At 33.3% G+C, this 21576-nt stretch overlaps 2 protein-coding genes across 3 annotated transcripts; one reads left to right on the forward strand and one right to left on the reverse strand.

Annotated features, from left to right (window-relative positions):
• Positions 1-230: 230 nt before the first annotated feature.
• Positions 231-5534, reverse strand: LOC102808151 (translation machinery-associated protein 7 homolog). Its single transcript, XM_085496512.1, has 4 exons — positions 5457-5534; positions 4278-4333; positions 1449-1536; positions 231-418 (listed from the first exon to the last, which is right to left on the reverse strand). The coding sequence occupies exons 1-4, from the start codon at positions 5470-5472 to the stop codon at positions 384-386; spliced, it is 195 nt and encodes a 64-aa protein (XP_085352638.1). The 5' UTR covers positions 5473-5534; the 3' UTR covers positions 231-383.
• A 206-nt stretch (positions 5535-5740) lies between these two features.
• Positions 5741-20916, forward strand: LOC102805243 (protein CFAP20DC-like). Of its 2 annotated transcripts, XM_085496851.1 has the most exons (20): positions 5741-5830; positions 5991-6093; positions 7219-7308; positions 7816-7909; positions 8693-8765; positions 9375-9495; positions 10512-10668; positions 10985-11079; positions 11882-11969; positions 12441-12556; positions 13139-13193; positions 13514-13570; positions 13903-14271; positions 14401-14473; positions 16241-16343; positions 16616-16957; positions 17565-17789; positions 18277-18359; positions 18582-18664; positions 19239-20916. In XM_085496851.1, the coding sequence occupies exons 2-20, from the start codon at positions 6073-6075 to the stop codon at positions 19394-19396; spliced, it is 2403 nt and encodes an 800-aa protein (XP_085352977.1). In that variant the 5' UTR covers positions 5741-5830; positions 5991-6072; the 3' UTR covers positions 19397-20916. The 2 variants fall into 2 exon arrangements, with proteins under 2 accessions (XP_085352977.1, XP_085352978.1); XM_085496852.1 differs by having other exon boundaries at positions 5741-6093.
• The last annotated feature ends 660 nt before the right edge of the window (positions 20917-21576 follow it).

The raw sequence follows: 21576 nt of genomic DNA on the forward strand, positions 1-21576 counted from the left end.
TAGCTACATGTAGAATAATCATTAGGTCTATATTTTAGCTTATAATCATTGGACAGACAGCAGAGCTAAGTAAAATAGTTGTCAGTTGTATAAATTTCATAAAAACAATTGGAGCAAATGCTAACCATTATTACAAAATCAGTGACAGGTTATTTGAAAAATGGACAATAACACATTCCTTCTTGGACGAGATCCGACGAGGACTAAAAAAAGACTAAAAGAAATCCATGTTTTTGTAGAAAATGTTCAATTTTATTGTAGTTTTAACATGATTGTCGTGGTAACTAAACACAACTACCAGTAATCTGTCACATAACTAATCATTCCAGACAGGATTAAAAGAATGGTATAATACTAAATCAAACTAAGTATAAGCGCCAGGGTCATTTTTTCCCAGATTTCTTCAATCCTCCTCCACCTGGAAAATAAATACATAATACCGTAAAATTTCTTGAATAGGCGTCATCCTAATTCAGGCGTCAGGGAAGAGTGAAATGCCTTAATTTGGTTCTGAAATAGGGAGTCACTAAATATTGAAAAATTACAGTCAATCAAAAAAAGTGTAGCAATTGTTGATAATTACTCAGTAGTGATTATAATAACGTACAAAAAATAAATTAGATGAATTGTTATGATATGCAAGTAAAAATCAACATAGTTTCATTGTAAGCGAATGTTTTCGGTCACATGTAAATGCTCGATTTGATGCGATACAATAGCCGTCACATTTTTTCCATGCACATAAGTTGACTCGAAACTGTTTTTTGACCTGATAGGTTAAGTCGCAAATTTAACAAATCAAAATGCTGGATGGGGCCAACATGTTCAAATTACCGTAGCTCATTTAAACATGTTAATGTCAGTTCAGCGACTTCATGGTGAACCCAACACGGAAGAGATTTACCCATGTTGTAGTGCGATCTTTTGGCTTTGATTTTGATGGAAAATGGTGCGATTTTTTTTCAAATCAAGAAATTAGATGTTTTCGAAAGATAAACTGAGCATTGAAGAAGAATTCAACACTTTACAGTGATAACAGTTGATTGTTGAAACGAAATTTACCCATTCATGTTTAGCCACAATAAATATCGTACTCCTTAATAGATGTCAATGACTACAGAAAAACTAAATATAGACTCTAATTCAGGTGTCAGGTATAATTGAAATAATCAAAAAATTATGCCTAAATTAGAGATTTTGTGGTATATAGAATTAAGGTGTGCTAGCTAAGAATATAAAATAAAGAAAACCATATTACAAGTGCATCTAAATAGAAAAACACATTAACGCTTTTATTAGTGCATGGTGGTGTACTAAAATAAGACTAATCTTAACAGAAACCCCTGTGATTTATGTAAAATCATGAACTATGAACAGTATATAAAGTGTACAAGTAATTGTCTAACTATGAAAGCCAATAACATCTCTCAACCTTTGCTAGCACTCACCCATGGGTCCTTTCTGAGAAGCCTTTGACTTTGCTTCCTGTAGCTTCTTCTGTTCTTCCTTCAGTTTTTGCTTGTGAGCGAGGTCATCCTGAAAGGTGACACATTATTCCAATTAAACACAGTATAGTTTAGATTATACACAAAAAATATTCATGTGGAAAGGTCCTGGCCAACTGAATTCATTTTTTCTTGTGAAACAGTTGATGGCATAATATTTAAATTTTTGTTTTTAAAAAAATGGCTGCCAGTTGGACATTCTGAATTGGTCGCAGACAAAATGAAGAGCATTAGTAACCCACCATGTTTGATCAGTGTTTACTCTAGGACGCGCGATTGCGCGATTCCCCGCCTACTACACTTTGTGCGCCCTTAAAAAAATACTCCAAGGGCGAAAATCGCCCCTTTCTTCACTGCCCATTGAATTCTTTTAATGATGGTCTGTGCGTGTATTGGACTGCGACGCGCCGAGTAGCTTGCTGATACAAATAACAATCATCCTCCCACATATTTCGTTTAAAATTGTGCGTCCTTATATTTGAAAACATTACATTGTAACCTTCTTCGGGTATGCGTACGTAAGTTGGAATAGCCTACATTGAGTTTCTGAAGTGCGTGTGTGACAGGGCGACGCGTTAAGCAACTTGGCGAGGCAACAATAAATTGTTCTTCCCGCTTGTTGCGTGATTTAATTAATTATTTCGCGCGTCAGAATCATTTAAAAAAATATTTATTATTATATGAATTTGCAGCGTTATATGTAAAAAAACACCACTTGATGTGTGTGTCACGTTTAATAAATTACGTCGGGTTTTCGATTCACCCATGGAGCTCATGATGCACCGTTGTTTCACGGTTGACATCTCCGGTGATACCAACAGGAAACTCATCGTGCCAGCGATGATTTTGATTGAAGACCAACTTTAATCATGTTTATTCAAAAATAAACGTAACTACAGGCATATGACAAGAAAAGTGCTTTAAAACAATGCATGCAGATCGTAACACTTGCTCAGTCAACGCAGATAGCACCCCAGCGCGAAAGACTAAGGCGCCATGTTGTTGAAAGTTTGAAAGTTCATCGCTACCATATATGGGAGCAACAAGTGACCTGATGCGTGAATTCACGTTTTTAATTGGATAACTGCTTGACACGCTGTCAAGCCCGCCAGATCGGCACAGCTCTCTGATGTGCGTAGTTTAGAATTTCCGATTGCAACTAAATTAATTAAACAATGAGCTTGCATTATGTTTTTTTTTTTTGGGGGGGGGGGGGGGGGCGAGTGTGTACCCAGTTTTTTTGGAATTTCCATCTTTGACGTAACTGGGTCACGGTGTTATTTTTTGGCTGATTTGCGTAATTTATACAAAGCTGTATGGAACGAAAGTGTTGTACTGTGAAGTTCTCGCTGAACCTACCCATGCTAGATCACGTCGTAACAAATGACTAGTCTGCTTTCACCCGTAAAAAAAATAATTTGAAGAATAGATCGAAACAAATTGGCGTCGTTAACAACGTGAAGAATGAGTTTATCAATAATTTGATAGACAACATAAATGCACGCTTCCCGGAAGACAGTACCAGCGTCATTTCGGCATTCGATGTATTGGCAATGCGTCATCTCTCCTTCGTACCCGCCGACCAGATCACGGCAATGAGAAATTGGAGACTGTGATCGCACATTACGGTGTTGATAAAGTAAACAAGGAGGGCCAAGTTTATAAAGCTCTTATCGATCCAGACGAAACCCGGCATGAGTGGTGTTTATTAAAAACACTAGTGATGCAGCAAGCTTACCCTCGTGACAATTTTATTTTACTGTGGAAATTGATAAACACGAATCATAAGGCCACGGTACCAAATTTAATAACTTTGGCAAAGGCAGCTGTTGTTTTGCCTGTGAATACAGCAATCTGTGAGAGGGGATTCTCTGCCCAAAACAAGGTGAAAACGTCCCTCCGAAATCGATTAGAAGAGGCTTCTTTGAATCGTCTGCTCACCATCCTAGTAGAAGGTCCTCCTCTTGCGAAATTTGATGCCAGTGAAGCTCTCAAATTATGGCAAAGCAGAAAATCTAGACGTATTTTCCAGGTTTAGAGAAAATAAAAATAGAATACTAAATACATGTTTCAGCTTTCCCTTTCAGCTTTTTGTGTTTTGGCAATTATTACTACAATTGTTCATGAAACATATTGCACGTTGTGTTGACAGGATTTCTCTGATTGTATGGTAACATGTGCAGAATGTTATTAACATTAAATAAATAACAAATAATGAAATTATTGTGTGGACTATAATTATTATATTTGCAAAATTACATACCCGGTACATTTCAGAACACAAAATGAAGAACATAACAATTGGTAACAAGTGGAGAAAATAATGAACAATTACTGCCAATGTTTTATTAAGAAAATTTATGCTTATTAGAAATTCCCCCCTTGTTACAGAAAATCCCCCTCTATTTTGATCTGAAGGGGCGACAATCCCCCTCATAAATACAAAGCTGGAGAAAACACTGTTTGATGTTCTTTTTACATTCGATACGATAGAACTTTGAATAAAAAAAAATTGTTTTAAATGTTCACAAACTTCTGTAATTGATTTATTACTTTAGCCTAGATATTCTCACAAATGGATGATGACATTTAAAAATTTTGACTTTTTATTTTCAGACAAAATTGTCACCAGGTGCCATTTGGTGAACAACTGAAAACATTTCATGAGCATATTCAAATTATGTTTTGGATTTGCACAACTTTGTATCATATTACAATAACATCAGACACACAGGTGTAATAGATATTGTTTGTAAAAAGTGGAATACTCACATCATCTAAATCTTTCTTGCCTTTCTTTGGCGCTTTTAAAGGCTTCTTTTTACCACCTACAATAAAATTAATAGGTTAAATAGTAATGTACCGGTATTAAACGCTATATAGTTCATCTGAATGTATTCAATTATACTATCACAGGCCACTTATATAGAATTTTTACACTTTTATTAACACATTGCCAGGTGAAACAGACATGACAAAGTCAGCAGGCAATGTATTAGTAAGTCACTAAATACACGTGTCCCAATCCACTATAGCAACACCAATAAATATTTATAAGGCATTCGATTAGATACAACTAACACCCTTCGGCGATCCCATTTTTTAATTGTGATACCAAGGATTTATAAGATTAGGGTATGCGATTTGTGAACAATTTATGGTGATACCAATGTAGACCTCGCAAGACATGAACTCTTATGATTTGCGAATGCTTGAAGCAATCCCATTCCATCAGCGTCAGTCAAACATGGTTCTAACCGATAGAGTATGTATTTTTTCTTTACATTCAAATGTTTGTGATTGTCTTGTTGTTACACTTTGTTTTTTGGTTTATTTGTTACTTTATTGTATTTCCAACCAAGATCCCACTCCCAGATACGGTTTCAGAAAAGATTATTATTACATGTTTTGCGATAAGCAACTCAGGGACAATACCAATATCAGTCTAAGATGAGCATGACTTAGTTCTTTCCATTAATTTGCATTACGATTTCTAAAAATGTAGGTATTTCTTGCAATTTTGTGATTATCTCGCCATTCTTCAATTCGCGCGAGACCTTCATCGCACATCCCACCCTAGCATACAATTATCAGTAATCTCGTAAATCCTTGCTTCTACTCTGTATACTAGATCGACTTGTACAATTCTCGAGTTGCTGATTTTAGCAAGCTGTAGCTCGAGTAGCAAAACTACTACATAGTACTTATCGATAGCGACACCAATAATATAATGTTCCGTATACAATGCATTTTGACACAGTCAAAGGCGCGCCATGTGACTTGCCACAAAAATGAATGAAATATTCGGCCTAGTAGATAGTATGACTAACTTAACAGTTAAATAATAGAATTACAACCCAATACATTCATCCACACGGCTGACTTTCACATTCAGGGCAGTGAGGGCATAAAATAATGCCAAGAAAACGAGACGGGATGAGCAATATTTACCTTCCCGTCCAGACATGTTGTTAGAGATCGATTCAGTGGCTTCTTTAAGGCCCCCTAAGGTATTAGGATAAACAAAACGAGTCCGAAAAAGGATTCGGTGTTCGTTGAAATGCAGCACAAAAGCTCACATTCAGTATTGCATGAGATGATTCACATTTATTAGAAATATAACGCATAAGTAGGTGAGCAGTATATATACTGCACAATTCTAGTTCTGGCGTTAGAACTGCGGTGGCCTAATAATATTTATCGACTTAGGGCAACATGCAATGTGCGCATGCGCGAAGATATTTCAATATGGACGATGGCCGATAAGTAACACTAATTTCTTCAACACTAAGTGACCTAGAGAATAATTATGTGGGAACTGTTTGGTGAACGGATAATATTGTTTTTATCGAATTTCTAATGAAAAGAAGACATTCGACTTTATTAACGACCGACTTGCTGCTGAAAACTATCTTTCGGTTTCCAGCAAAAAATCGACAAACTGTTGTAAACAAAAACTAATCGTGATCTCGTATATTCCATCAGTGAAGTGTCAGATTGTTGTACGTTGGGATCGGAACCAGGAATCTTAACTATCGACCATAGACCATCCAAAAACCATAACAGGATGTTCAAAAACGATTTTCAGGTAAACGATTATTATTGCTAACTTGTTTTCTTCTGGCATTAAATTATTTGAAGACACCCGACCCGTGTAAAATCATGTTGTAGCGTGTTATTGTTGCAAGCTTGCATGGTCTGTTGTAAACGACATGTACTATGCCATCAATATTGTCTTGCATTTGTAGTTCCCAGTGAATTGGTGATATTGCAGTCAGTATAATAATTTTGATGATAATATCAAGGCTGCATGGAATAACATTTTAGTACTTAACTCAAAGTACGTCCTCCAGAGTGGCCATGACCTGTTGGGTTACAATTTTGATTTTAGTGTTTTCTTAATCTTAGAATATTAAGTTGTGTATTGAAATTTTACTACAGACAGACCTCCAGAGTGGCCATGATCTGTTGGATTACAGTTTTGATTTTAGTGTTTTTTTTTTAATCTTAGAATAATAGTTGCATACTCAAATGTTAGTTCAGGCAGACCTGATATTAGCATCTAAATTATTGATCAGTATTGCTGTGTTGTGGAATGTTACAATATACATACAATACGCCCCTGAAACAAATTAGGTGAATAGTAGGGGCGGATTGGATAGATACTGTTGGTGTGATTGAGAGATTACGTATATGGAGATCTGTAAATTTCTCTAAAATCTCACTTCCTATAATATATTTAGTAGGTGAAGTTAGTTATTTCGTAATTCCAAATTGAATTCAAAGTATTTAGCTATCACGTGCACTGCTATCCAAAAGTGCTTACATTGTTTCATGAAAGGTGCTGCAGTGATATTACCCATAATATAATGAATAATGTTGAATGATGTTCTTTCAATGGCATACATTACATGTACAATGCATATGTAACATGTATTATAGTATATTACTCTCAGTACAACAAAGGCATTTTCTTCATCTTTATGAATATTTATAAATTTCACAATTCAAACCTAAACAAGAGGTTTCTATTGTTGATTGAATAACATTGGAACATTTTAAAATCACGTTGTGCACTGTGCTCATTGATTGTCTGGTTAGATTCTGCCATCAAAATTTATAAAGACGAAGGAAATGCCTTTGTTGCACTGAGAGTATTACAGTTTAGTAACAAGAATCATACTCCTCAATAGTTTTTTTTTTTTATTTCTAGGGTGGTGCCTACTTTGAGATATTCAGTGCTCAAGGCAAAGAAGGGGTGTCAAAATGGAAGTTGAGTGGTAGCACTTCTGCTATTAAAAAGGTAGGTTCAAGCCTGCTATTGTGTTCTAAAACAATTTGAGTGAACTGATGTCTACTTTGTTCATTATTGATAGAAAAGCAAGTATTTAGAATATAAGATTATTGTGAGAATTCAGCATTGTATGTGTTAGGACAGTGTTGCTGTATCAATCAATGCATTGAAGAGGAAGGTTGTAGGAATAAATTAGTGAAATTCTCATTGTGTTAGAAATCATGCAGATACTGAGGTACATTTTTACTTGATTTGATTCACATAAAAAAACAAAACAATACTGATGATAATCGTGTTTCACTCATCCCAAGTAAAATAGGAGACTTCAGAAAAAAATTGTGTCCAATTTACAGGAACTATTTTTGAGGCTAACATTAACCGGATTTTGAATGATCTCGTATGTATATAGAATTATTATAGAACTACTGAAAAGTTGTAAACTTAGAAGACTGTATTTGTAATGATAATATATGTACAAAAAAAAAAAAACTAAACCACCTGTTGTTTTCTTTGCAGGTTTATGATAAAGATGTCAAGAGTTATGTTTTTGTAGTTGAAGGCGAAGGCACCACTACAAAGATGCAGCTTCCAAAGGACAACAAGCAATCTTGTGAGTGTCTGATTTTGTCATTTAGGAATTGTGCCATATACTGTTCTTACAATAGATTAATGATGCAATCAACATGATTTGTATTATTTTTAGGAGGATGTATCGGTACATATAATGAGATAGTACTCACTAAATTAATAATTTATGGGGTGGGGTTGATTTTAAGTTTTATGTATCACAGTTTCATCTTAAGAAACTTACAACATCATGATAGTTTCAAGTTCTCTGTACTTAACAATGTACAGTAATATAACATGCCACCTACAGTAATGTCTTAAGTTCTACTCATTAAAAATGTTAACTGTACCTGATAAGATATGTTGAAGCACAGCTCTCTGATTACAAAGATGATGTGTGTCAAATAAAGTTTTACAACACTAGTTTTTTTTTTTTTTATTTCAAGAGCATGTCTGGATGAGTTCAACTAGAATACATATAGTATATTTTAGTACACATCTAGTTCATACTAAATTTCTGCATTGAAGTGCAGTCAAACCTGTGTTTGTGACCACCTGCCCATAATAACCACTTTTTATATAAAGACAACCTGCCCATTGTGACCACCTTTGTGCAGTCACACATGTGTTACATGTGAAGTGATCTGTATATAAACACCACCTGTTGAATTTGACCAGTGATCACCATTTTGGCACCAGTTGGTCAAATAACCCAGTGTTTAAAGGCCAAAATTATGGAAGATGATCGGATGTTCACATGATCCAACTGTTCTATAAATACTACACATTAATTAAGATGTTTTGTTGTTCTTATTTCAACTTTCAGTACTACTTATTCAACGTTATTTAATTCTACAACTAATGGTTCCCTTAGGACATGATTTTTCCATAGAATTAAGGTAAATTGTAAAGTTTTGTTTGTAGCACTCTTGTACACATTTGTAGTACATTGTATGTAATTTTTAGTAATATACATATACAGAATTTACCTGTCTGTAAAATTCTGTATGGTCATGTTCAAAAGTGTTACGTACGAGTCGGAAAGTCTTCCTTATTTCATTTTGCGTGTCATGGTTACGTCACATTCAAATACTTTCCTAAAATTGTGTCACTAAATGCTAATATTTGTAAATTGCAAAATTTTTCATCTTTCAATTTCGGGCTCTCATTAAATTATTACTACAAACCAGGGAAAAGATGTATAATGATAATAAGGTTACCACAAAATATGCAGTTAGGCATATGGTAAAATATCAACTAAGAATAGGTTGATACGATCACTGTATTGCCTTCATACAAACTTTTGTGGTATTCTCGTAATAACCTCATATTATATTGTACTGTGACACTTCTCAATATCCAAATTTAAAAAGTGGTGTATGAAAACATTGTTTAATATCAGTGCAGAACGACTTGATAATTTCAAACATTTGGTGTGTGTTCACAAACAAAAAACAGATCCGTCAAACAAATATCTTTATTTTTAACAAGAATCTCTCTATTTTCAGCATTAGCGATATGGGTAACAACAAGAGAAGACTGTTTTTATCATCATCACAAAAAGAAATATCTATAACTCCTCTCCATGCTAAGATACCTCTAAGTATACCTGTACTGTCAAGGGGAATGGTAAGTTAATAATCATTACTGTAAAATACTTTATTTTGGCTAGAATTAATTTTCACCGAATAGACTTTTTTGGTGTTTTGTATGGAATTTATTTTCACTGATGTTTGACGAGTTGAATGTAAAATATAGGAAAAACGGTATATTCGCTGTATTTCATTTTCACTAAATCACTTTTTCAGCGGAAATAGCGAAAATTAATTCCAACCAAAAATAAAGTATTCCACAGTATGTCAAGTGATTAATTATTCATGAGGACGTTTTATTCTTACAAACAAATTGGTAAACAAAATCTAAAATAGCGACAGACTTAAGTATAAATTTCATTGTGTTGAAATCATTTTTTACAGGCTTTGTTCAGGCGATAACAAATCACCAAAAATCACAGCAAAGTATATTGCAGTTGAGGTTAAAAATGTCTTTTTCGTCTGCATAACTTGTCATTTCATGCGCTGTAGTGTTCTTTTATTACGTAAAATAATAGTAAGATTCTGCTGTGACAAACGCCATATTTTCAAAATACTTTCACAGTGAATGCCATTGCTATAGGCTGGTATGCTTCTAATACTGACTGGCAAAATGAGTATTTCAGCTTTACATACATTTATGCATTTTTGTTGTGTTGTGTTGAGAATGTGCATATTTCTAATAAAACAAAATTTTCCGAAAATGTATCCACAATGCTAAATCTATTATATGTTGTTTAGTGTCATTTATACATGTATGTGTGGTTATTATATGTACTCTATAACATCAGAAATAACTTACATGGCTACTTTTATTTCCAACCAAAAGTTGAAAGGAAGGGAAGGAAAGGATTTTATCTTCACACTAAACAAAGGCTCCATTTATGTAGGATTTGACAATTGTTAATCACAGTGCTGTCCTGGTGCAGTGTGCTGGAATATATGATAGTCAATTTCACTGCATCCAAATGCTAAGTTACTATTATCACCTGTAGGGATACAAAAATATCTCTGATGTATTATCACAACTGGATGATGTTTGTTTTATTGCAGTGGTGCAATCTCTGTATAGATTTGCTATCGTTTGTTGGGGAAGTGTTCAAGGGACAAACTTTTAAATGTTTAGATGCTATGACTATAGCCGCTAACTGCCGAATACGAAGAATATTTACAATGAAATTGCAACCATTAGAAACTCAAGATTATGATGGTGAGTGAGTGTGAAAAGAGATTTATTTTACATTTGAAAATTAAATAGGAAACTGGGGGGTTCAAATGGATTATGTGAGGGAGGGGGACTAATGGATTATCTGGGGGAGAAGACAAATGGATTATCTGGGGGAGGGGACAAATGGATTATCTGGGGGAGGGGACAAATGGATTATCTGGTGAAGGAGGACTAATAAAATATGGTATCACATATCCAAGAATATGATAACATCCCTGTGAGATGTGGAATAACATTTACTCTATATTATGTAATTTGAATTCCAACAACAAGCATTCAAATTCATTCATTTTTCTAGAGCTTTATGACTGCCAGATAGGATCCAATTCAGTAGAGACTGACAATATACCAAAATCTTGTCAACTCGGATCAGACATCCAACATAGTACTCAGGTAAGTATTGTATTAGAGTGTGATGTATACTATATACTATTCAGGTCGGGACTCGTATATGCCAAGAATGACATTGTATTCATTTTTCTCAAAATCAAAAACACCTCAGTAAAATTCAGAAGTTTATTTATATAGTCAACACAAACAAAAAAACTATTACTAATAAAACTAATTGACTATATTTAAAACAGCAATAACAATTAGAAAACAATTTCTAAAATAGTTTTTTCATTATTAAACTTTCAGTTTAACAAACATTCATGTAATGTTTCTTTATGATAGTAATAAAGAATTATCTTATGTTATATAGACAAAATGGGCTTCAGAAACCTGGAGTTCAATAACATCATTGTAAACATTTTATATAATAACCCAGTTAAACATTTCATTTTCTGAATGCATTAATCATGAAAAAGATTATATATAATCTTTAATTTGTCTTGAACCTCCTTCTTAATTAATCAACACAAATCCTGGCTGTTTTTTGTCATCTGTCACTCAGAGTAGGATCCAACTACTCTATGATTTTGAGCAGTATCATGACAATGAATAAAAGTGATTAGCATAACCTATTGTTATACAAATCTACCACTATTCATATTCCAAACAATAATTCTGAAATCCTGGAGAGAACACTATTTACTCTGTCAAAATAAAAAGTCACAACAAAAAGATGTATATGTAGACATGACTATCTGTTTCATTCATATAAAGTCATAACATTACAAAAGAAATTACTGATTTAGAAATGTATGTATGATGTACACATATTTGGTAATAATATGAATTTTTCTTTTTTCAGGTATTAACCATGCAGAAAATAAGATTGGCTGAAATGAAGCTCAGGGGAGAACTAGTTGGTACAAGACCAGTGTCTACATTAGATCTGGGTAAGCTTGATAACAAATGATTTATTTTATACGTCTGTATCTCTGTTGTTTCTGCCTTTCCTGTATTTACACTGATAGAGTATGATAACGTGGGTAGACAAAGCTGTCATCTTCTTAAGTATCGGTTTTGATCATAGTATGGAATTTTTATGTAAGTCGTATCAAATCAAACACAAAGAATGTAATGTGTGCTGCTTGTAGACAATCAACTGTACAACAGTACTGTATTTGCTCTGTTAGTATTGCATATGCGCTTGTGTATATCACAGAGGTGTTTCTATTTTCATAATACATTATATTTTAATTATATGTTAAATGCATTTTCGTTTTATGGGCATTTCTATTGAAGATGTCCTTCTGCTACATATTGCATATCCGTTGATACATTCATCAAAGGTAGTCTAAACAACCTTTGCCTCAAATGATCATGATGATGAATTGATTCTATTTTAATTTTCTTTATGTTTTCAGATCTTGGTGCTAGTCAGAAAGTTAAAAATAATGATGTTCCTATGCATATTGCATTTGGTTCTAAAGTTCCTGTACCTTCAGTATCTGCCAAAAAACCGTCCATTGCAAGCAGAGATGTGAGTTGTAATGTTTCACTGCTTTTGCTTTAATATTGTTAATCATGTAAAAGAATGGGAGTAATTTTAGATAGTTCATTACGATGAAAACATTACCACAGTAAAAAGCATTAAAAAATTGTGTGACTTTTTTGTGTCAGTCCGAGAAAACTGGCAAAAATGTTACATTGTGGGTGTGTGCAATCTGTTGTATTAGGGAGACGGTTAAATTCATATTGAAGTCAAATAAATACTATTGCAGTTTCGTATTAAAAGTTGTTATTATGCTTACAATTATGGATGTAATGTATATCATGAAACGTTTCTTAAATGTATATTTCTGGAAATTAAACAAGCAAAGAAAATTACACAAGTTAATTTGGTTCAGAAACTTTTGTGGCTAGTTCTGTTAAAATTTAAATCATGGAATATCATAAGGAAGGTCATCTGTTCATTACTTGAAATAAGGTAGTGTCTATGAGCAGTGATGAAAATAAAAATGAAGTATTAATATGTGGAATTATCTGAAAAAATTATCTGAAAACGCAATTGTTAATTTATAAAGTTCATTAAGTTACATAGCTGACATGTTTTTATTTGTAGGCTACTGGAAATAGAACTAGTAGATCAGTGTATTCAAGAATCCAAAGACCCGATGGTGAGTATATTCATTGTAATGTGCTTTGTATGGTAGGCTAAGAATAAATATAACAAATTTTTGGTCATTTTGTTCCAAGAGCTCATTATTATTTTGTTTTCTAACATTCTGACACCACAAACCTAAAAAAACTAACTCTGATGCACACAATGGCCAGAAACATAAATATTTTTTTCTCAGCAATAATAGTTCGCTGCGGTAGTTCTCTGGCTCAAAAATATATAATAAAACGTGTTTACTGTATATCTTATATACATGTATTTATTTTGTAATATTCCAAGTAACTTTCAATTCTCTAATTAAATTAAATATCCCCGCAGATGCAGAATCAAATATCCCTGCGGATCCAGAAACCAATGATGACATGTTTGAACAAAGTAAGTGTTAGTGACTTTGACAGCTTTCATATATCTCTATAATTCAGTAGTATTTTGGTTTGCTACACAAAAGCTGAAAATAAAAATGATTTTTATTAATGTTATCTTTTTTACCTTTTTTGACGAGTGGATATTAAAAAATAAGTTGATAATTTAAGAAAAGAAAATATATTAACCATTATTGGTAAAAGCGTTTTACGGTTACTGGAATCCCATCATGCATCATGCTTTTTTTAATATCTAAATTGCTTGTCATTTGAGGAACACTCAGAAGCAAGACATTTATTTCTATACAATGCTATACAAATTTATATTCCTTGTCCTTATTACAGGTGAGTTAGTGTCAGGGAGAGGTGTTGCCATGGAAAATCCAACCTTAAAACCACACCCACCCAGAGAAAAATCAAGTGAAAGATCTCGGCGGGTGGTAAGAGTGAGAAACGTGAAAGACACTGACAACAAACATGGTGATGATGACACAGTCAGTCATAGGATAGGATCTGGGGATAAACAACGGCAAATTAGGGATGAATCCAAGTTAAGTAAGACTGTGGAAGAGTCTTCACAGAGAATAGGATCAGGAGAGATGAGAAAACGACATAACCATGTACAGTATGCCGATTCAGTTCACATAGTTGATGACAGTGGTCATCAGTATAGTGAAAATGCATCTGGTGTTGATAATGTGCATCTTAATGGAGGTAAGAACATTGTGTGGTTTATGTGACATATTATCATTTGGTTTATGTAACACATATTATGCATAAAGGCACATAATCAGTGCCAGCAAATAATTGATAATGTTATTTTCGCAATGAATTGTTTCACAGATACTAGTGAAGGCTTCTCACAAGAAGAAGACAGTCAGATTAAAATAAATGTAGAAAATTCAGATATATCAAGGTAATGTCTTAGCATATTTTCTATATAAGTAGCAATAACTAAATGCTCTAGTGATGTTTCTTTCATTGAAGTGTTGAAACTAGTTTTCAAGTATATTGTATTTTTACCTTGCCCGTACCATCAAAGATGGAAGGGAAAGGTATATTAAGGGAAAAATTTTGTCCGGCAATGTCGTCGTTGTTGTCGTCGTTAATAATTGTTATTGTGTGCATAATAACTTTACTAATTCTATTCCAAACTTTATCGAACTTGGTCACCTTATTCATCAGTATAAAGTCTTCTCTGAGTTTGAACAACAGATGTCCTGTATGAAAATATCATGCAAAAATTGAGAAAATCTGATAAAATATTTTGACTGTTTCTAATTGACTGATCACTGGTGATACACATCAAAGGTCACTGATCTCAGTGCAAATATGCATTGTTGTATGTGTTCAATGAAGCAAATGATTTATCTTGTAATAATATCCTTGGTAATGTATCTCAGAATCCCATACTGGGTTTCAAAACCAACTCATGGAGAGATTGCACAGTCTGATACACATTTGCAAACCTACCAATAAAATCTTTACAGAAAACAAGATGTCAGAAAATCAATATAAGCACTGCTATGAACTGGGTGCCAAACTTTGATCAAGATCTGAAGCTAATAGAAAATCTGTTTAGTCAAAAGTTATCAAATCAAAAACAATACATAAAAAATACATTAAAAGCAAAACATTTCATCCACATTTTAAAAAGAAAATTATTCTAAAATATATGTATTCTGTATTTGAAAAACAGTTCATTCGACAAATGAAAACTTACAGGAATATGTTTCAGCTATTAGAACAGAATGATAGAGTTTTTATAATACTAGTTTAAAAACGCACTTCAGAGATTGCAGTGTTTGAAGATGTAGTTTCTCAGGCGGCAACAGTGCTGTTGACTTCTCCTTCCACTGGACACCAACTATTTAAGTTGATTTGCATACAAAGCAGAGCTTGCAACATGATAGCTATTCATAAAGGGTGTATTTTTTTACTTTTCATATAATACAGTAGTCACACAATGAGGCAGTTCATATTTGTCTCAGTGAATCATTAATTTTTGACAGACACCTGTACAAAATACTTGAACTAAAGCCAGCTAAATTTTTCTGTTATCTTGCATGTTTTATGAATCTATTCACATCTAAATGCAGCACTTTTTTTTTGCAATGAGACATTTGTTTTTATTCTAAAATATCTCAATTACTTTCAATAAAGCTGGAAATTATGTTCCTTAAAATAATTAAACAAATAAGGCACCAATGTTTTTGTAAGATATTTACATCTTTTAAGGACATTCGGTAGACTGATTCCCCACTGTTGGTTCAACCCCAAAACTTGTTTGTATTCAAAATTAATTATGACAATGCATATTTATATTGAAACAAACTATGATAAAGGGAATTATATTATATAACAAAGGGCAAGGTCACCAGAGTTCAACTATGTTGTAGTGTATTCATGAGGTGATACTATTTATATTAGTTTATTATGAAAATGCTGTAAATTATGCACAAAGGCTGTATGGCAGTTTTATCGACTGTGTACTTGTGTTTGTCTCAGTGTAAGCAACGAAAATGCCTATCGACAAATGAAGCTAACAGAACGTAATTTTGCGGTATTTTACGCGTCGGTCGATACTCCAGCTGTACTGTTTTTGAGGTATTCTCATAATAACCTCATATTCATATCAAATTGCATTTAGTTATCCATTGATTAAAAATTCCATCTTTGACAGAGATGATTCCAGCGATTTGATCTATACCTTCACATCACCACCGAGATCAACGCCAATGAGAAAAGATAAATTATTCACTGGTGTCAATCATAAAGCAATATTGGTGAGTGTAATACTTTAAGAAGTCAGAACTAATACCTATCATATAGTCTTATTATAGCTAGCACAGGTAATTTCAGAAATTGTATGTAATTGCCGTAATGAGTTTGTAGTAAAATCAAATTCTGTATCAGGGAATATTAAGTGAACAGGAGTTATGCATTATTAATTTATAATTAACAAATTAAAGACGTTTCCTGAATTACATTTTGAAACATCTTCAGACAGAATGTTTTTCATTATTTGTATAATGCCTTATATTTTATAAAATTTCAGACAAGTATGAAAAATGAAGTTGAACTTTTACGAGAAAGTCAACAAGCTCTGATGGTGTCGAGGGGGGCAAGACCTGAAGAGGATTTCTATGCTGATGAGGATGACGAGATCACTGATGTCATCAGGAAGCTTCAGAGACGAACACCCAGTCCTAGATCACAGCAGCGGACCCCAAGTCCCAATGGCCAGCTATTGCAAGTACCTAACAAACACAGCACACCTGATGAGCCGACCACACCAGGTACCAGTCAGTCAAGACTTAGTATTAGCTCTAAAAGAGTACGGGAGATTCCAAAAGATGATGCAAGATTATCAGCAGTTAGCCCTACTAGGGTGTCTTCGGTGAGTATCTTGATATGCCCCTGGTATTTAAATTTCATGTTAAAAATAATTTGTAATCTACATGTTTTGTATATGTCTGATGAGATACATTTGGAACGTGATATAGCGCACTGACTGTCGCTTTAATTTATGATTTTACATTTATTTGGTAATTGAATTAGTGCACTTGAAAAAGTGCATTTTTGTACTCTGCTGATTATTTTAAAATTTGTGAATTTATCAGATTTTCTCCCAAAATTTGTTGAAATTTGGTAAATTTAACAGTTTTCAAAACCACAAAAATTTATGAAGAACTTCTTTTACCTTAGAAATGTGTGTACACTTACATATTAAATGATCTTAACAATTAATGTATTAGTGTAAGCTTGAGATAAAAAATCATGTTAGTTAAAATATACTTCGGTTAGCTCTACCTACAATTATAGTATAATAGACTCAGGCTTTCCTAATGAAAGCTAAAGACAATTGCGTTTTCTTGGTGAACATTTGACATAAACTGCCCTATTAAATGAACCTCCGTAAGTTTTCAGTATGGGTAGAATAGGTTCCTTTCAATATTCTTTGCTCCTAAAATGATTTTCACTGTGTTATTCCTCATAATTCTCAGGAGTACGATTGGCGGAAGTATGCATCTCCTGACAACTCGCTATCATCATCGTTTGAAGCTAGTATGCTTGCAAGTTTAAAAAGGCAGCAACTGGAAGAAATGGATGAAGAGGATGATGAAGATTTTGACAAACCACGTTATGACCTTGATCGACATAACTATGGCGGTGATGACGACCTAAGCAGCTCTAGTGATGATACTAGCTTTAATACATGGAGAGGGCCTGTATGTACCCTGTTATATTGTACATGTATGCTAGACACAAACATTCATGCGGGAAATATAATGATATAAATATAACATATAATGATGTATTTCACCACCAAGATACAACCACCATTTTGGACATGTAGTTAATTTTATGCATAAACAGAGAACAGTCTAGATCATACAAATCAACCTTGTGCTCTCTATTATTAATACAAATGTAGTAATGACTCAGAAATTCCCCAAATTAAGTTCTTTCCTATGGCTGAATTGAATGTCTGAAGAACGATTTGAATTATATTAACCTCGTTTATAATAATTCAAGCCAGTCTTTAATTTAAAATGGCCTCCAGAGTAAGGCATAAACAACTATGGTTCCCATGGTACCCCTTTGTTTTTTATTTGCTTAAAATGTTGAATTTAAACTTAAATTATAGCTTAAACTGTCTAAATTTTTACAAATTAGCCACATATTTACTGTGTGATTTTCCTCTCATATATGTAGGTGCCTGCCTTATTATCTCATCATTACAGAGATGAGATGCATTTACCATATTCACAAGACCAACTCAATCAGTCAAATCCAAGGTTAGTTCATGTTTTTTTTTTACCTAATACAATTAACATACTGGATACAGTTGAATTTTTGATTCATATGTTGAAAATATTCGTGACAATTTTAAAATAAAAAAAGGGCACATGTAACTATGCTTATTGAGATGCTCTGAAGAAACCAATCAATTCATAGCAATAAACCATCCAGTGTGGAAGGAGTATAATTGATTTTCATTATTATTTGCTGACTTACAGAGAATGGTCTAATGTGTTTAGTCCACCGATTGTATTACCTAGTGAAAAGATGAAGACTAATCATGTTACCTTACCTGTGCAAAGTAAGTCTGCTAGTGTGTAAATGCTAATTAAGTGTTAGTGTTGATTTTCAGAGATATGCGAAACAGTTCGAGTTATGAACACAGAGTTATGGACGGACATCATATTTGAAAACATTTCATTGTTTACATTCAAACACAGAAGTGCTATAGTTTGTGATGGAAATAAAATCCCATCAGAATATTTGTATGGTATGGTATGGTCATTTTACTGCCTTTGTGTGTACTTTGCAGGATTCTTGTGATAATCTTTTAATAAGCTGATGTACCCTCAGTTAGCTTCCAAGACATGCATTTTATCAATGTGGGCATCACCATTTGTATATTGTACATCACCATTCACAGTTCCAATGATGAAAATAGTTGCCTGTATATCATGACTAGTTCTAATCTTTTTTCCAACAAAGTTAAGTGGTCAACACCACAAGGCTTGTAATTTCATGCCAAATTTCAGGCAACAGCCATCAATATCAACATGTGAATTACTTACGCATGTGCTACACATATTGTACTCCATACGGTATGGACAGTATACAACTCCAGCTTATATAAAACATAATCATGTTTTTGATTTCAGGTCCCTTGAAACAAGATAGTCGGAAAGATGATTATGGACGGAAAGATGACTCTGGTAAAGGCGAGAGTGATGGAGACGAAGAACTGGAACTGCTTTATGATCCGTGCCTTAACTGTTACTTTGATCCAAAAAATTGTAAATATTATGAACTTGTATGAGAATGTCGAACATTAAATAATAGTGCTGCAAATTGGCAATTGTTATTACAGCTATGCAGATTTGTATCATCACCTTGAACATGTACATATAAATATAAATAAGATTGTATAAAAAAATGGATTTGCAGTGAACATATTTTTGTTGTTGCCACACAGTTTCACTATAACAGTCTATACAGAATCCATTCATACAGAAAAACAGGGATTTTTTATGTTTCTTTGAAGATTGAATGGACGTTTAATGACCTCTTGAGACCAAGTTGTTAATTTAAGTTAAGAGTATTACCTTTACTGTTCTGAAGAGTGTCGTGTGTGTATACCTAGTTACTGGGCAATACGTATTCAATATATTTGTGAGAGAACAAGCTTTCTTTGTGTTGCTGTCTGTCACAGGTACTAAGCAGTGGTGACATTGTTACTATCACTTGCATGGGGCTGGTTGAATGTTATGGTACATATACGTGTCAGACAATATATGTGAGGTTATGTACCGTAATACTGTCAGCTATTATCAATATCAGTTCAGTAATTCCAGAATCTCAGATAGAATCAATCTACACCTATATTGAAGGGGAGAGGAACTTGCATGTTTTTAGGTATGCCTATCACTAAATATGTATGCATATATATAGGGTTCCAATCAAAAACTGTCTGTTTACAGAACATACATTATTATGTTTGTATTCTTAATATGTGGTTTTCACTCAATGCTTTATTACCTCTATATGCAAGTATGTGCACTGATAGCATTCCACTGCCTATCAGAATCTGTGTTTTGTTTTTCAGTACATATAATCATGATTGTTATTTATGTAAATGTCTGATATGTTCTATCACCATGTATACCACATTTTTCAGACAGAGCGTTTTTGTGTAAATACACTTTTTATACATCACATGTTATCCATAGCAATGATGGCATAGTGTATATCAAACAACTGTGGTGCATTAATTGCTTGGACAGTCTACTATTACTATTTATATTATCTTAATCTAGCTGCTTGGAAAGGAAATATGGCCAGCAAATGGTTCATGAAATATGAAGAAATTAGAGTATAGGACATAAAAAACACTTGGGAGAAGTTTAATGCATTGTTGTTTTCATCAAAAGTTTCAACTCTACATAAAAGTTGTATATATATATATATATATATATATATATATATATATACTTGTATAATCTCACTCTACAGAGACAAAAACTGGCTAATATGGGAGGTGATGCAGCAATTTTAATTTCTAACTGATCCTTATTGTAAGCAGAAGGATGCTTATAATCCGTGTGCACTGGTTCAAACCAGTACAATTAATTGTAACAGTAATACTTAGTGGGATATTCTATTTTAATACTGTCAGCATTACTGTGCTCCTTATGTGAATTAAGAAATATCTTGTGTGCGATACAGTGTCCTGCCATACAGATAGTGGTCACTATAATTACGAAGCATACTTGGGTAAAATACAATGTATTTTATTGAGTGAATTGAGAGAGTAATTTAATAAACTATTTGTTATTATAATTATATGAAAGTGTTTTTTAGCTCCGCTGTCGACTTTGTCAAGGGGAGCTTATCATACGAGTGTTTGTCCGTCGTCCGTGTCAATGTTTTACATTTTCAACTTCTTCTTGAAAACTATAAGCCTGAATGCTTTGATACTTGGTGTATATGTATCTTGGGTAGATCTCTCTTAGATTTGTTCATTTCATGATATCTTCAATTCTCTAATTTTGGTGAATATTTTTGTCATTTTTGGTAAAAAGTGATATTTTCGACTTCTTGTTAAAAACCGCAAGGCCAATTGCTTTGATATTACATATATAGGTACTACACGTGGACCTCTCTCAAATTTGTTCATTTTGTAATGATATCTTTAATTCTCTAATTTTGATGAATATTTTTGTCATTTTTGATAAAAAGTGATATTTTCGACTTCTTGTTAAAAACCGCAAGTCCGATTGCTTTGATATTACATATATAGGTACTACACGTGGACCTCTCTAAAATTTGTTCATTTTGTAATGATATCTTTAATTCTCTAATTTTGATGAATATTTTTGGTAAAAAGTGATATTTTCGACATTTTCTAATGATATCTTCTGTTCTTTATTGAAATGTGCATTGCTAATAGCGGAGCTATCTCAGTCGACAGGCTGCTTGTTTTTATTAGCTCACTGAACT

Source organism: Saccoglossus kowalevskii, chromosome 3, assembly GCF_978046115.1.
Source record: "Saccoglossus kowalevskii chromosome 3, keSacKowa6.1, whole genome shotgun sequence".
Lineage (NCBI taxonomy): Eukaryota > Metazoa > Hemichordata > Enteropneusta > Harrimaniidae > Saccoglossus > Saccoglossus kowalevskii.